This window comes from Aulonocara sp. 'chitande type north' Nkhata Bay, linkage group LG15 (genome assembly GCF_057382095.1).
Source record: "Aulonocara sp. 'chitande type north' Nkhata Bay isolate Kocher_YH1m ecotype deep benthic linkage group LG15, A_spYH_male_GT1.1, whole genome shotgun sequence".
Taxonomy (NCBI): Eukaryota; Metazoa; Chordata; class Actinopteri; order Cichliformes; family Cichlidae; genus Aulonocara; species Aulonocara sp. 'chitande type north' Nkhata Bay.
In genome coordinates, this window is record NC_141358.1 from 14,372,016 (window position 1) to 14,390,142 (window position 18,127).

General features: G+C 40.6%; 1 protein-coding gene across 1 annotated transcript; it reads right to left on the bottom strand.

Annotated features, from left to right (window-relative positions):
• Window positions 1–1,068: 1,068 nt before the first annotated feature.
• On the bottom strand, window positions 1,069–16,103 carry LOC147312766 (voltage-gated potassium channel regulatory subunit KCNF1-like). The gene is made up of 2 exons (XM_086264776.1): window positions 13,794–16,103; window positions 1,069–1,296 (listed from the first exon to the last, which is right to left on the bottom strand). The coding sequence occupies exon 1, from the start codon at window positions 15,854–15,856 to the stop codon at window positions 14,360–14,362; it is 1,497 nt and encodes a 498-aa protein (XP_086120902.1). The 5' UTR covers window positions 15,857–16,103; the 3' UTR covers window positions 1,069–1,296; window positions 13,794–14,359.
• Between the last annotated feature and the right edge of the window lie 2,024 nt (window positions 16,104–18,127).

Sequence of the window (18,127 nt, forward strand, 5' to 3'; positions counted from 1 at the left end):
TGTAATACATATCCAGTAAAAATGCCATAATATTGTACGCTGATATATAGATACAAATGCTGTCAAAGTACATTTTGCTGATAAAAGTACACTAAAAAGATTTAAGTGTACAAAGTTGTATTACTACTAAGCAAATTTGACTTGTAAATGATATGTTGATGTATTTCTGGCATGTTAACCAAAAAGGTTACATCACACATGCAGCAGTCATTCATTTAGAAATGTGTTTTTAATGCAAATGTAAACTCTTTTTGCTGTGGTTTTGATCCCCACCATTCAGCCTACTCAGTATCTTCTACTGTCTGCTCTTTGGTCATGAGCAGGAAATGAATAATTGGTTTTCAGAGCCTTTTCTCAAAAGGGAGACAATGCTGTTGGACTGATATTGAATCTTCGACTGGAAAACCACGACAATGAGCCGAGTGACGCTTCAAAATTTGAGCCGAAGTAAAACAGAAGGTTAATAGTCTGCAGTGAGTTAGCATATTCTACTGTTCTAGTGATGGATGGATATTCTTCAGACTTTAGAGAAACCAAAGTCATTATTAGTTCTGCATGTGAGTCAGATTGGGGAGGTTTTCAGCATCAGAGAAAGAGTTTTATGATCTCTGAGTTTGAAAAGTGTCGAAACAGATTAGAAAAAGGCTTGCATGTGACTCAGATGTGCCAAAGCTGCACTGCCATGACTTTGACGTCATTGTTTTGCAACTGTCAGTAAAACATGCCAGCACTGATAAAATGAACTGATATGTTTGTACGAGTGTGATTCAGATGGGTTGGTAAGCTTTGAACCAGTTCTTGATTCTGATCCTCGTTCACAACAGAAAAAAAGTTCTCCCTTAGTCTCACGCTTTTTCTTTTTTTAGTAACTGCTGCTCAAAACATTGAGGTATAATCAAGCGTACCATTATTTTATGCAGGGCACAAACTTAAGCTCAACCACAATCCCAGCAGATCATCTCAGGCCACATCAGCTAATGACCTAACTGAAACCCTTTTATGCATCCTATTGGACAATCTCAGTTTATGACTACAATTCAGGCAGCTTTGGCCTGCCTACATTTAGACCACCAATCCACTTTGCAACCCACCTTCTCTGATCTGTCCGACTCGATCAGTGTTTGTTCTTATCGCCTGATCTTCGCTGTGCTTGGAGCTCGCTGCTACTCCTCCTGCCTCTGGCTCTGGGGTTGTTTTTGTTTTTTACCTGTACTGATGTTGTTCACCTTTATTCCTCGGCTTTGATATTTCGTAGGTCTTACTCACCTTTTTATGCCGAGTGCGTTTGAGCTCGGGCTGTAATAAGAGAAAAGGTTGTTAGACTCATTAAAAGCGTTCCTCAAGGTGGATGAGAGAAGTCACGCTGTGGCTGCCTTCAGGAGCTCGAGGCCATTACCGTGCAAGCACTTAACAAAAGTAACACACTCCCACTAAACCCTTTATCAACCTTCCCACGTTTTTGCCAGTGATTGAGGGCACTTTTGTTTATCCGTCAAACCCATGCATGTTTAGGATCAGCATGTATTCCTTCAGCACATTTGATCAATAATCCCAGAAGCAGTTAAAGGTGATGGATTTGGGGGAAAATAATTAAAAATGCTTTGTTTATCATAATCAAATATGTGGATTTTATTCTTGTTATTTTCCTGCTCATATATCACCTCACTACTTGACAACATAAACATGGCGAAAGAAATGTGATGTAGTATTTGTGCATTATCCCATTATTGGCAAAGAGAACTGAGGTTGCTTCGCCTACTGTATGATTGGTTGTTGTAAATGGCCTCCCATGCTCTCTGGGGAATTTCGCTGTTAAGAGGCTCTGCCTAGATGGATGCCACGTTTAACACTGTGCCACAAATCACCGCTGTTTTACTGCAGGAACAAAGATTGTGTGAGGTTACCTCAATATCCCCAGACATAGGAAAACAACGAAAAACAGCATCCATCAAAATCTCAGTAAAAATGCAGACATAGGTGGAGGAAATCTGTGATTGTGGCACCAAAATATGAAGAGAATTTCACCACAATCGATGAAGAACATAAAGCTGCACTCATGATGGCTGTTTAAGAGGGAAGACATCCTTTTAGTATCTAGATATGGCCAAGTAAGGCCATTAAAACATCTGTGGGTAAAGATTTGGTATGCTTTATACTTGTCAATTTAACTTGGGGAAGAGGAAGTCAGGTTTATGTTATTCCAAAGCTACCGTGCCAAAAAAAAAAAAGTGTGTAATCTTTCCTTGACAAGCTCATTCACACCATTAAAACAGACAGATTAATTCCTCCTTTCCCTTCAGGCTGTACAAACTGCAGGATCAGAAGCTGATTTAACATCTTTCATCTCAATATCTTGTCACAGCTACTCCTGCCATGTCTCGTTCTATAATTTTTTTGTCTTTCCAAATTGATTTCTTGATTACAGTTCATGTGTAATCACCCACCGTGACACATGCAGAGGACAAACAGAGAGTCCTCAGAGAGTTTAATTACCTCCGAGCGCAAAGCCAAGGACTCGGCATTTCATCACGGTCTGACATCTAAATCTCCTTGAGGACCCCTCGCATCCTCTGCCATAAGTTTTCATGTCTGCTCGCTGATGTTCTTTCACTGAGCTCACATGGATTATCATCTGGCACCATCTGTCCTGGGGGGCTTTATGCAGTGCTTATAACAGACCTTTCACCTGTTGTTGGGGCGCTTGCAGTGGAGTCACACAGAGCTGCCAGCAGCCACTGAAACTTGTTCAGAGCAGTTAGAAACGAGGTTAAGACCACTGAGGAATCATGTGTCATTGACAGGCTCTGAGATTAGCTTAAGTCAACTGTTTCTAAGTTTAAAAAATAAAACTAATAAGGAAAGAGATCATTTGTCACATATAAGAGAGCTTCTGAATAGATCTCTGTTTTTTAATCTTTTTTTCTTTAAGGAAACTGACTGTGCATGATTGCGGAGGATTAGCCAGGAGCTGAAATCGCTCTATTAAGGCTCGCTTTCTCCTGGCTCAACACATAAATCTTCAACTTTTGGGAAATGTGCTCCTTAGTTTTTCTCAAAGTTAATGTAGATGAGAAGATCCCACTCCCCCACAAAAACTGACTAAATCAGACAGCCAAAGTTTAAAAACAGGGATTTGACGTTTTATGGAGGCTTATGTGTTCCTGTGCAGTTTACAGTTTATCTATATTTAAAGTAAGATGGGCTCAATGTTCTAATCTATAAAACTTTGGGTTTGTCATGGACGATTTTTATGTAGGAATAATAAAATTGTTCATAAAATGGATTTTGCCTCCAATGCTGTGAATGTTCTTTATTCAAACCACATTTCTTTTTATTTTCTAAAATAGGAAAATGGTACAGGGATTTATTGAAACATATTTGCTATGGTCGCCTTTGTGCTTCAACACTCTTTGAACTCTCCTAGGGAAGCTTTCTTGTCATTTCTTTAAGTAGTCTTCAGGAAAAGATCTCCAGGTTTCTTGAAGGACATTGAAAGCTCTTCTTTGGATGCTGGCTGCCTTTTTTTTCTCCATCAAGATGATCCAACACTGCTTCGATAATGTTGAAGCCTGGGCTCTAAGGAGGCCAATCCATTGTGTGTATTTCTATCCAGGTATGCTTTTACTGCATTGGCATGCTGAAAAATCAACCTGATGCCAATCAGATGCCTTCCAGATGGTATTGCATCCTGGATCAAAATCTGACCATACTGCTCTGTGTTTATAATTCAGTCAATTTTGTAAAGCTCTCCAACACCACTGGCTGAAATGCAATGCAAACCATGACAGAGCCTCAAAGAGCCTTTACAGATGGCTGTAGACACTCACTGTTGTACCTCTCTCCTGACCTACCAAATGCTGGCAATGATTTGAATCAAATATTTACCATTTGGACTGATCCCTACATAAGATCTGCTGCCCCTGTTTCTCAGGTTTTTCTCCCTGTTCCCCTTTCTTAAAAAATGTCTTCTTGACAGCAACCCTTCCACTGAGACCATTTCTGATGATGCTTCACTGAACAGTAGATTTAATCGGCTGAGTGACCAGATGTATCTCTCAGGTTCCTGTTTCTTAAGGACATATAACTTTAGACACTGATCATCATCTCCTGCAGAAAGTCTTTTTAGTCCCGCCACTTCTTATTTTGTCCTCTACTTGCTTCTTAAAAAAGTTTCTTTAAAAAAGTTTTAAGTACACACTATACACCACGCTGAGATATGCCAAGTTTTCAGCTAAGAGCTCATCTCTCTTGGAGCAAAAATATTCTATGCCTGTCAAGTTTTGTTATTTTTGACATTTTTCATAGATTCAACGAAAGAAATTGGAAGAAATTATAAGTGATGAGTGAAAAAACAGCCAAAGAAAAACTTTTAACAACCTCCAGAGACCCTGGAGAACTGTTGCTCAAGACCGCTTTGAAAAAATTACATAAAAGTCTGAATCCACAGAAGCAAAATCTAAGAAATATAAGTAAAGAAATTAAGCACAACTCAACACTTTTGCAAAGTATTGTATTTGTATAAAACTTTAGCTAATTTCCTCTTGTTAGCCTCCAGGGATAGAAAGCCCAGGCTAGATATTACAATACTGCAAAGCTGTCACACTGAGAAATGGAAACTGCATGACTGAAATCTTTTATGACAGAGACAAATTTCACAACCCAGAGGAGGTATACATCTGATAATGCCCCCACTAAATATTGTTTTTATGACCTGCCACCCTAAATTGATTGTAATTATTGTTGGAACCCACTACAGGACAAGGATGTTCCACTCCATAAAGCTTCATTGTCTCTGGATAAGATAATCAGCACCTGCAACTGTGTCAGTGGGCAGCTCAGATCTATCACTACAGCGCTGGTCTCTTGAGGGCAGTTTCCTTAATGGGATGTCCATACATTTATCAGTAGAGGTGACACAGGACCGCTACAAGATGCCCTTTGTAATCCATTTTTGAAGCGAGAACCATCAGTGAAGGGCATCAGTGAATTGACTAGGTGAGCAAAGAAAGAACAACATGTGCCAGAAGGAAGCAGACAGTCATACCTCTTTGTTATACTGACTGTGGTACAAAAGGGAGCCTTTTTTTTTTCTTTTATCTGCTGCTTTTTATAACGTTTTAATTGAATTAATTTGCTTTTAAAAAAAAATCAAGCAGTGGATGGGTTGATTTTTAAACAAACGGGGGCAGCTTTACGAGCTTCGGCTTTGAAAAAGTATTTTGAAGCTGTCCGAGGCCCTGATCAAAGCACTCAGCACAAAAGTAAAGTGTAAAGCTGTGACACAGAACACAGTGCACAGCCACAAAATGACAATTCAAAGACTGTGACACAATGCATAACAAGTCGGTAACAACAAGAATAAATACACCATGATTCTGACTTTAATTTACATATTCATATTTGCTGAATGAATGTTCATTTTACTCTGGGGGACACAGCAGTGTCAGCATGAAAACAGTGGAATATAAAGAGGAGATTATTTTCCTGCCCTCACTGAGGCTGGTTTAAACAAAGCCTTCAGTGGCTGAATGTATTGATGTTCTGTATTAAATTTTCAAAGAAATGGCTCAAAGGTTTTCTAGGAGTTAAGATAAGCAAAAAGGCAACTCAGAGGTCTTTACTGAATATTAAACACTGTTCTCGAGCAAGGAGGCAATTAGCCTAGTTTAGTATAAAGGCTAAAACGAGGGGGGTAACTGGCTTTTCACTGGTCACACTTATTAAGCTGGTTAAGTAAATGTTTTAAACTGATGACCTTATATGAAGTCATGTCGATAAATGCCGCAGTCCTGTTTGGCAACCCGCTCTGTGAGTACTAATCCCACCATGTTCTCAAAAGTTTACTAAAGTTTACTACTACAAGTTTTCGTTTTTACCCTTTTATTGATGATGAAAGATCTGAGTTTATTTGGGGCTAAAAGAAGAAAGTAGTTTTTCTAGTACGCTAGTCTCATTTAGGGGCCATAGCATAGTCTGTTTATTGGCGCTATACACTTGGAGTTTCAAATTGAAAAGGCAACTAGATTCCTGTTTGACCACAAATGTTTGGTTTACTGTTTATATTATTGTGTTATAATCAAATTTAATATAATGGGATCATTTTTTACTGATCAGCAGTCCTAGGAACAGCAAAGCAAAGAACCTTTTGTCTTTTCATATATATATATTTGCCTTTCATATATATACAGTGGGGCAAAAAAGTATTTAGTCAGCCACCGATTGTGCAAGTTCCCCCACTTAAAATGATGACAGAGGTCAGTAATTTGCACCAGAGGTACACTTCAACTGTGAGAGACAGAATGTGAAAAAAAAAATCCATGAATCCACATGGTAGGATTTGTAAAGAATTTATTGGTAAATCAGGGTGGAAAATAAGTATTTGGTCAATAACAAAAATACAACTCAATACTTTGTAACATAACCTTTGTTGGCAATAACAGAGGTCAAACGTTTACTATAGGTCTTTACCAGGTTTGCACACACAGTAGCTGGTATTTTGGCCCATTCCTCCATGCAGATCTTCTCGAGAGCAGTGATGTTTTGGGGCTGTCGCCGAGCAACACGGACTTTCAACTCCCGCCACAGATTTTCTATGGGGTTGAGGTCTGGAGACTGGCTAGGCCACTCCAGGACTTTCAAATGCTTCTTACGGAGCCACTCCTTTGTTGCCCGGGCGGTGTGTTTTGGATCACTGTCATGTTGGAAGACCCAGCCTCCTTTCATCTTCAAAGTTCTCACTGATGGAAGGAGGTTTTGGCTCAAAATCTCACGATACATGGCCCCATTCATTCTGTCCTTAACACGGATCAGTCGTCCTGTCCCCTTGGCAGAAAAACAGCCCCATAGCATGATGTTTCCACCCCCATGCTTCACAGTAGGTATGGTGTTCTTGGGATGCAACTCAGTATTCTTCTTCCTCCAAACACGACGAGTTGAGTTTATACCAAAAAGTTCTACTTTGGTTTCATCTGACCACATGACATTCTCCCAATCCTCTGCTGTATCATCCATGTGCTCTCTGGCAAACTTCAGACGGGCCTGGACATGCACTGGCTTCAGCAGCGGAACACGTCTGGCACTTCGGGATTTGATTCCCTGCCGTTGTAGTGTGTTACTGATGGTGACCTTTGTTACTTTGGTCCCAGCTCTCTGCAGGTCATTCACCAGGTCCCCCCGTGTGGTTCTGGGATCTTTGCTCACCGTTCTCATGATCATTTTGACCCCACGGGATGAGATCTTGCATGGAGCCCCAGATCGAGGGAGATTATCAGTGGTCTTGTATGTCTTCCATTTTCTGATGATTGCTCCCACAGTTGATTTTTTCACACCAAGCTGCTTGCCTATTGTAGATTCACTCTTCCCAGTCTGGTGCAGGTCTACAATACTTTTCCTGGTGTCCTTCGAAAGCTCTTTGGTCTTGGCCATGGCGGAGTTTGGAGTCTGACTGTTTGAGGCTGTGGACAGGTGTCTTTTATACAGATGATGAGTTCAAACAGGTGCCATTCATACAGGTAACGAGTGGGGGACAGAAAAGCTTCTTACAGAAGACGTTACAGGTCTGTGAGAGCCAGAGATTTTCCTTGTTTGAGGTGACCAAATACTTATTTTCCACCCTGATTTACGAATAAATTCTTTACAAATCCTACCATGTGAATTCATGGATTTTTTTTTCACATTCTGTCTCTCACAGTTGAAGTGTACCTCTGGTGCAAATTACTGACCTCTGTCATCATTTTAAGTGGGGGAACTTGCACAATCGGTGGCTGACTAAATACTTTTTTGCCCCACTGTATATGTGTGTATATGTATATGTATATATATATGTGTATATATGTATGTATGTATATATATATGCATATATATGTATAACTAAGCTTTGAGATTGCATCCTGCACCAAGACCAAACTCATCTTTACTTTAATATCAAAACATTAAATTCGTTTAATTGCATTTAAGTTTTCTGAAACAGTAACACAGGAAACTAAATGGAGCAATTAACAGCACAGAGTAAACATATTCATCAGCGAGACAAAGTGAGCATCGCAATTGATTTTTAGATTAAGGCTCTGTGCACAGGTTTATCATAAAGCCATTCTTGAATATTAGTATTCCAACACAATAGCTAAAAAAACCAATGAGAGACTATTAAGCTGATATATTGGTTTCATAAATATTTTGTTGTACCCTTTGGTTGAACATACGCTATATAAATCCATTCACCCAGTTTTATGTAGATGCTTATCCAATGGGATCACAGAGGGCTGATCCCAGCTGTTGCATGGTGAAAGGCAGGGTACACGCTGGGCAACAGGCAAGTCCATAACAGGGCTAGCAGAGAGAATTAGTAAACCACACACTCTCATATCCAAACCTCAATGTAAACAGCTAATTTGCAATCAGCTCTTGCCACTGAATGAATCAAATAAGATGTTTTCCTGAAAAGAAACTGATGCAACTTTCCTGAGCCTACATTTTGAAGCAGCAGGGACCACCATAGATGTTTTCAGTGAGTTAAGGTCACAGCAAATTGCCTCCTGGAAATTCAGTGTATTACACTGTGATAGCCTGGAACCACCCACTCTATATTTCACATTAACGGGCACTCCAAAACACCCTCAGTTAACAACCCTGAAAAAAAGCAGGTCATAACTTGCTCACCCGATCTCAAGATACTGAGCTTACACTGAAACTAAGTTAAACTCTTGACATGTGTTCTTTTTTCCCAGCAGCTCTTCCCAGCTGAATGGTTGTGTGAAGATTGGTAGACAGACATGTGTGGGAACATGTATCATAGTTTATCTTTCCACTCTCTGAGCATGAATCTTCACTTTCACTGAAAGAAAAGATAAAATGGTAATCAGGTATCACTGCAATCTATGGGGATAGTTATTGCTAATTTCTTTTAAATGAAGGTATTTACATGCCCTATGTATTAGTGCACCCATAGTTATCACTCAGTATTCTCTTGCAGGTGTCTTCAAACAGATTCATAGCATTTGCAAAACCCTCATTCATATCTTTGCAGGAGCTTTGCATCAGACAGCATGTCTCTTAGTCCCTAAGACAAAAAGTAAAAAAACATCAATGAGAACTAGTCTACAGGTGAGTCATTTTTCTCATAATGCTTTTTCTTTTCTTTTTTTTTGTAGTTCTCTGTAATATACCACCAGCAAAGAGCGGAATTGTTTTCACTGTTTACCACTTTGCACTTTGAAAGGTTTTGGCACATTCAGCTGTGAGGCTACATTTTAAATGATGCAGTGACTGTGCACGGGTTATTTGGCATTCCAAACGAAGGTCTGTTATTCAGAATACTGTACATTTCTTAGCGTTGTTCTTATAAACCCACAGGAACAGATGTTTTGCAAAAGAACATTTTGCAAAAATAAAAGTGGAAAAAAGTGATAAAGGTGCACAAGAGGGAAGGAAAAAAAAGCTATGGAAATAATTTTAGCAGACAGGTTGAGTGGGATCAGTGCATCATCCCATTCTGCTATTTTGTTGAAGGTCAGATTTAATCTATGTAATTATTGTCATGCAATTTTATGCAGCTCTGCCTGAATTAAAGTGCTCCAGGGTACGCCTACGCAGTGTTTTAAACATTCCTGCTGAAAAAAGATGAAAAGGGCACACAATCTTGTGAAATATGTTTTTCCCTCTTTTTCTCAATCTAACATCAGGGAGATTACCTTTTCCCTTTCCTGCAGCTGAAAATATCTTTCAAGCAGCGATAGTGCTCGCAGGGGTGGGCTGTTAAGCCTTAGCACTCCCATTCTTATTCAAATGAAGGCATTTGACCATCTTCTGCAGGATATGAATCTATTCAAATGTATCTCATTTGTACGGTTTCAGGGCCGACATTATCTGCTTTTAGTGTGATCTTGGGTACTATTGCATCAGCAATATGCCTGAAAGTTTAAATGGCATTTGTTTTGTTTATCTTCGTCTATTTTTCTTTTCTCTTATTTTCAGACACACTCCAGGAGTGACGTTAGCTTGTCCTCTGAAGCATACATTTGATGATTTAAGTAAATTGCTTCACCCCAACACCAGTGCAAATGGCAGCCAACATCCAAAGAAGAGCTTTGAATGTCCTTTAAGAAACCTGAAAAACAGACTTTTGCACAGTACTATATGACCCTGACCCTCCTGGCTTTTCCAAACATGAGGTTTATCTCTGCAGTGGGTGCTTTAGCATCAGAGTTCCACAGCTTCGGCTTCGGATTAACCCGCCTGGAGACGGAGAAGTGTCAGAGACTCAGTGAATTCATTAAAAAAAACTTTCTCTTATAGCTACACTGTCTTTAAAATGTCATTTTTTGTTGCCACCATTCATTTTTAGTCATGTTTATTCGTTTTATTTACATTTTGTGTTTGCATTTTTTCTAGTAATTTTAACTTCACCTTAATTTTCTGTTGTTTTTTGGACAGTGCTGCCTTGTTTTCTGTTTTATTTTACCTTGTGGAAATCTACACAGGATACCCAGACGGTGAATAAAAGCTTTTCATATTAAAATCACATTTTACAACAACAGCAGAGCAAACAGCTGCTTTGGGACATGTAAAACATAATTTGCTTTAGTTTGTTTATTTGTCTGCACCATTTGTATACAGGATACCTACAGAGACTTCCCTATTTTTAGATGGGGAACGTGTGCATGATCCTTGTTCTAAAGGTCAAAGGAGGGGAGAAATGGGAGAGGCATCAGTGTGTCCATGCTGTCATCAAAATTTTTTGGTGTAACCCAGTACTAGCGTGCCGGTATGCCACAAGTTAACAATCGGGAGTCAGCTGGAGGGGATGCATGAGTTTTAAGAAGCGCTTTGATTTCCTGAAACACATGCAGATATGGCAGGTGGCAGTCAAGCAGTTAATTTGTTAATTTGCTAAATGTTTATTTATAACAAGCAACATGTGATACTAGATATAATAAAATAGTCGGTGATATAAATATTGTATGATATCAAACAAACATAGCGTGCTGCATAGCCTCACTGTGTGCTGCCATAGATGATCCTTTCAAGTCTTTTTTAAGTATGTAGATAAACTGGTTGACCATTTTCCACCAAATGTTGACAGTTTTTTAAACAAAATTGGTTTTCCGTCATACCATCATGTCTCACAAGTTTAAAGGATATAAATATATATTGATTCAATAGTAACAAGCATTATCTGGCTGGATTATAATTGGTACTATGTTGGACAATGGGATAATGAGTACAATGTTGTGCAAATGTTTATCTTTAAAACCCACTGAATGTAGTGGATGACCACCGTGTGGGTGTAACAATTGGCAACTGGCAATCAGATCACAGCAAGCCACTGCAGAGTAGATCACACATGACTGTGGGCATACGGGTGAACAACTATGTTCATGTGTGAGGGCAATTATGTGTGAGCACTTGTAGAACGGGTAGGCGTTATAGAGAGGGGTGGGGGGGGGGGGGGGGGGGTGTTTATATATGCCAAAGTCTGTGCTTATACATCTAAATTTGAACATGAGCGTGCGTGTGTGTTTGCGTGTGTGCCGTAATAACATTGTTCCATTACACAATGCATGCCTTTGACATTCCAGTCCCACCTGTCAGCGTGAACAAAGGCCTTTCTCGCAGGCTTTGACATGCGTGAGTCTGCTGCTGGACGGGAGAGATAGCGGCCCTGTGTAGGATGTGTGTGGGAGGACAGCCTGGAGAGTCCTTCCTGACCTTCTCCACGGGCTTCCTTTCAGGTTGACTCGAGCTAAGTGGAAAACACTAGTGAAGATGTAGCCATGCAGAAGGAGTGCCCCCTTTCTCTTCAAACTGACATTTTGTAAGATGTATCAGGTGATTTAGTAATGCAGCAATCACAGCGCTTGAGATTAACATGTTGCTCTTTACTTTTAGCTTCCCAACTTTTAACTTAAACCAAGAGAAATTCTACATTGGAGATGAATGTGAAAACTGGGATTCTTTTATAATAACTACATTATGTGACTTATTTGTACTTAATATTTTAACCTTTTAAGTCGCTGACCGTGGCTCAAGAGTTGGGAGTTCGCCTTGTAATCGGAAGGTTGCCGGTTTGAGCCCCGGCTTGGACAGTCTCGGTCGTTGTATCCTTGGGCAAGACACTTCACCCGTTGCCTACTGGTGGTGGTCAGAGGGCCCGGTGGCGCCAGTGTCCGGCAGCTTCGCCTCTGTCAGTGCGCCCCAGGGTGGCTGTGGCTACAATGTAGTTTGCCATCACCAGTGTGTGAATGGGTGGATGACTGGATGTGTAAAGCGCTTTGGGGTCCTTTGGGACTAGTAAAGCGCTATACAAATACAGACCATTTACCATAATACATTTTTTGAGGCTGAAAAGTTAAGTTAAGGCTACAGGAACTATCCAGTGATTCCTAATTAGGGGTGCTCCTACAGTAGCTCCTAAAACTGTAGGCACAATTAATTATGTTGTTAATGTATAAATAGGCATGATTCATTAATTACTGAAGATGCACACAGTCACCTTATAATGCCTAAAACTAAGCTGTTCAAGTTTTATTTTTCCTGCCGTATGATTTACTATAAATCCCTATCAGGTGCAAACAGCTGCTATATATTGAAAAGGATTCTGCTGTGAATTTTAGTTTAGTTACCTTGGAAGGTCATAGACTGACATTCTTGCTCTTACCCATAGACATGGGATTATCTTTCACATCCACTATGCAGACTATGAGCTTTAGTCCTTCATACAGTCTTTTAGTATGGATTAATGATCGCTGTCTGTAAAAGCAGCACAAATTTTGTGTTATGACAATCCAGAGAGACACTAACACATAACCAGCTGAGTTCTCTGCAATCAGGGGTTACTCTATGTATCTAAAGTTGTTCAGGACAGATATAATCAAATATCAAGACAAAATGTATCATAAATTATTCAGATAATAACCCACCTCACAAGAAAATTGCAATAAAAAAAAGTTACCTTATAGAACTTTAGGGGCTTTCAACTGAGAGCAATGACTTAAAAGTTTAAAAGCCACATTAGACATGACATCTGAATGAAACGTGCCAGATTTTAATTATAGCTCCCCTACTGTGCCGCCTAATTTTTCTAAGGACTGGTTTATTTGTGCAGCAAATTTCATGTCACTCAGACTAATGGCGTAGGAGCTGACACCTTTCAAACCGTGAAAATGTAACCTTTACAAATAGCCCCCATTAGGGCAATTTAAGAGTTCACTCTGGAACATATGAGGCAGTGCGAAAATACACGGTGGTTTCAAGTTTCTTTAAAAATCCATTACCTGCTTTCCAGACAGTTCTATTATTTATTTATTTATTTATTCTTTTTATGTATTTTTCTTCATTGTATTTCCCCGAACGCTGAAAAACGAATGTATAGAGTTATACACGAGCGTTTTTGTTTTGCCTGTTGCTTCTTTCCCTCATCTACAACTCGCTGGTCAAGTTTATTCCTCGGAACCTCTGCAGAGATGGTGACGACTGCTGTAAAAATTTTAACCCATTTACAGGAACATGTCTTGCAGGCAAGGAAGCCTCTGAAGTTCCGATGTCGGCAACACGAGCTTAACGAGAAATTCAGTCCAATGACACAGACGCTGCATTAAAAATTCCTGCACAGTAGACGGGCTTTATGTTTGATGCATTACCTCACAATCATATAGTGTCAGTTACAAAAAAAATTACAATGATGCCATGACGATTACAGGCAGCAGCAAAAATAAACCCACCCCCAGCCTTATGTTGCTTTGTGTCCCCATCATACACCTTTGGTTGCAACACGTTGCAGTGATACAGTCACCTACCTCATTTGAATGTATGGCATGTGGTCTGTATCCAAACACCTTCAGCTTTTCTTCAGCTCTGTTTTGATGTCTATACACTCTCACAAATCAATCCTGGGGTCATTACATTTATCTGTGCTCTTGACTAAAGCTGCTTGTCTGCGTTACTAAAAGCATTTACTGTGATGTATATATTTCTGTACAGAGGACTACGCTACAATGCGGTCTACAGTATAAGTGTGAGGACTATGGGCGTGTTACATAAGATGTCTACATGGGGGAATCGGTGTATTGGCTGTTTGAACAGAACCCCTCAGCCTACAGCGAGTCACTGCGCAAAGGCACAGCTCATCAATTCAATATCTCACACATATGTCTGTTTAACAGGCGCAAATCCTCAATGCATTTAAAGGTCCCTGGAAAGCATTAAAGCCTTCTTCTGTCCACGAGACTATTTACATTCTGCAGTCACGGCGGTGTCATTAAACCAAATTTGTCAAGTTACGTTTGAATAATTCAAAACTGAATAATTAATTTCATGATGTTTCTTCTTTTGCTGACTTTTTAATGTAAGGGGGGTTTCCCTTTCATGAGATAAAATGTTCAGTGGCCTCGGCTGTGCTTTCAAAGCTTGTGTCCATGCTAGGGGTCTGGATGCCCGCCCCTCCCCTGGGATCCTTCAGTAAGGGAATGAACGTATCGCTGTGACCGGAACGCATGTCGTTGTCCCAGGCCCCTGCACCGCAAATATGTTTATGGGAGCCAGATGCAGCCATGAGCTCGCCGCCGGTGCGCAGTGCCATCAGTTCAATCTCATGTTTGGCCGCAGTCTCCAGCACCTGTTGCTTGTTGTAGAACAAGACAAAATTGTTGATGATGGGATGTATAGGCAGGGCTATGGCGATGACCCCACAGAGAAAGCTGATAGCCGCGTTACACCGACCTAAAGTGGTCTTAGGGTAGACATCTCCATACCCCACTGTGGTCATGGTGATCACAGCCCACCAAAAAGACTGTGGGATGCTGGTGAACAAGGTGTCCGGGTGATTCTGCTCCATAGTGTAGCCCAAAGCCGAGAAAAGGAATACCCCCACGCCCATGTACATGAGGAGCAGTCCGAGCTCCTTCAGGCTGCTCTTTAGGGCAGATGTCAGAGTCTGGAGTCCCGAGGAATGGCGAGCCAGCTTGAAAATGCGCGCAATGCGCATTATGCGTAAAGCCTGCACTGCTTGCTGCACATTAGCCAGCTCCATCACTCCCGCGCCGAAGGAGGTCAGAATCAGCACCACATAAAAGGGCATGATCGCCATGAAGTCGATTATATTCATGAAGGACAGTACGAATTTTATTTTATTTGGGGAAGAGATCAGACGCAGGAGGTATTCAATAGTAAACCAGCCAATGCACACGGTCTCGATGACCTCCAGGACCGGATGCTCCGTGAGTTTACCCTCCGAGTCCTCCACCTGCAGGTCGGGGATGGTGCCGACGCACATCACCACGGAGGAGATGAGGATGAAGATGAAAGAAACTATAGCGATTATGTGGGCAGGCAGGGACGATTCTGGCTTTTCCATCAACCGCCAGAGGCATATCTGGAAGCGCTGCCAGCCCCCTGCAGACGGATCGCCTTCTCTGTCGACAAGGATAGTTCTCACTTTCTCGGCTATCTCTGCAAGTTCATCCTCTACCTCTTTCAGGTGGCTTTTGCAACATTCATCCAGAAAATCCGAGTCAATTTTCCAGAACTCCATCTCCTTCATGAAGCAAATTGGACATATGCCTCGTTTCATGTGTATCTCCCCATAATAATACAACTCAATTATGCACTTAAAAGCTTCGGGGTCTCTGTCAAAATAAAATTCTCCCGTGTCCGGGTCGTAATCGTCACATATTAATGAGATTTCTTCAGAAGATTTGAGTGAACTGTCCACCAGCTCTGCCAGTCGAGTCTCCGGGAAGCGAGTCAACACGTCTCCATACAACACCTGTTTCACTCCGCCGATATTCACCACAATCTCAGTCTCTTCACTGGCCTCAGAACCGTTGCAGTCTGCATACCGCGTCCTCTGGAAGCCCCACATTATTCTGACAAGTCCGCCAGAAAACAGCCAAACTCTTTGAGATTATAACTGAATCCGTTTTCTGACAAAGTTAACGCAAGTCACTAGAAGCTCTGGCGCTGTGCGTAACAACCGACAAACCTTCTAATTTCTGTTCTTTTAGGTTAGAAAAAAGTGTATGCTCAGAAACTGAATGCAGCGTGAAGTCTCCTCACTTCCACTCAGCTGTGTTTGGCAGTGATCATTGCGCCTGTGCGCTCTGAGAAAGTTGGCATTGAAGTGCGCCTACTATCAAGCGTGCCATAACCAAAGCAAACCGAGATTTCCAGGCTTAAATTTCACAATAAAACACGTATAGCAGTATGAGACAGGTAAAAGTGGAGCAGGCTGTTTATTTAATGTATAATTTAAAGACACACTCTTTGTTCCCAAAATTGTACGCCAAGTTATGTTCATTATGGGATGCCAATAGTAGCACATGCAAAATTCAATGTATAATTTGTTCAATAATAAATTAGCGCATTATACTAAAAGTTATGGTTTGTTCTAATATTCACTCAGCTTGCTATAGCCCCACCCGACCTATTATCTTGGCATGTTATGCTTTTATTTTTTAAAGTTCGCTGGATGTCTTCCGCTCGCGCAGTGCAGCCAGGCGCAGATCATAAATCTCCAAGGCATGTGATGATTTGTGAAACGGTAGGGTCATAGTCGTAGCCCTGGGTTGGGTTGGAGGAGAACAACAACTGGTTAAAGTGGCAGTTAATCAAATCATCCATTTTTCCATCAACAGCGGATGAAATCTTAACCCATCATCCATTTTGAATTCATTATCACGCAGCGCAACAGCTCAGCAAACAGCTAATTATCAAGTACTTAATATGAGGAGTAATCGAGGCTTTTTAAGGAAAAGCAACTGAAAAAAACGTAACTGGCTCCTATAACTGGCTGGAAATTACAATCAGTGGCAGCTTTACTGTAATGCGTTTTTCTTACACTTTTGCCCTATACACATTTTTAATATATTTTCCAGAATATTTATTTTCTGTGTGTTTATTTTATGTATTTCTTGTCTTTTTATAAGTTGAACACCGAGTTCACCTGATCAGACCTCCAGCTCACTGAAGTAACAGCTTGAATGGCTTTCAGCAGCCATTCTGCATGTCTTGTTCTTTGTCTCCACCTACAGACAATATCTTTGAACGACTGCATCTTAAGCTATCTTCGAAACACTTCCCATGTTTGTACTTATCAGTCATTCACACCTATGGTCAATCTAGAATGACCATGCGTAATTTGTGGACTGTGGGAGGAAGAAAAGCCACATAGGAACGAGGAGAACTCAATTTTGACCACATTTCCTCTAAATTCTAAAAAAAAAAAAAAAAAAAATCAAAGAAAGAAAGAAAGAAAAAAGAAAAGATGACAAAATATATTGCATTTAAATTTTGACTGCTATAGTTAGGATGTAAATGTCATTTACGTGCAGTCATTACTTCATTTTTTAACTCATGGAAATTTATTGTGATATGAAATGTAGAAATTAAAAATCTTCACATAGGAGTTAAAACTCAGTCTTTAAGGCTGATTAATAGGTCTCAAACACAGACCAGCCACTTCATTAGGTGCATCTTGCAAGTGCCAGGTTGGACTCCTTTTATTCTTCATGGCATGGATTCAACAAGGTGCTGCAAATATTCCTCTGAGATGTTGGACCATATTGATATGATAGCATCGCACAGCTGCTCTAGTTTTATCAGCCGAGTTTCCATTGGATATCCAATTCCACCACATCCCAAACGCGCTCTTTTAAATTGAGATCTGGTGACTATGGAGGCCATGTGAGTGCAGTGAACTCATTGTCCTGTTCAAGAAACCAGTTTTAGATTATCTGAGTTTTGTGACATGGTGTGTTATCCTGCTGATCAGAAGATGAATACATAGTAGTTTTAATGGACTGGACAGGGTTAACAACAATACTGAGGTATGATGTGATGTGTAAGAGGCTCACTTAGTAGTAAGGGGGTCAAACTGTAAAAAGTATGCACTCCACCTACAGCCTGAACCATTGACACAAAGCAGGATGGATCCATGCTCTCATGTTATTTATGCCAAATTCTGACTCTGCCATCTGAATGTTGCAGCAGAAATCGAAGCTCATCAGGCTCATTTTTCTAATCTTCTGTTGTCCAATTCTGGTGAGCCTGTGCAAACCATAGGCTCAGTTTCCTGTTCTTAGCTGGCAAGAATGGCACCTAGTGTAGCCTTCTGCTGCTATAATACATCTGCTTA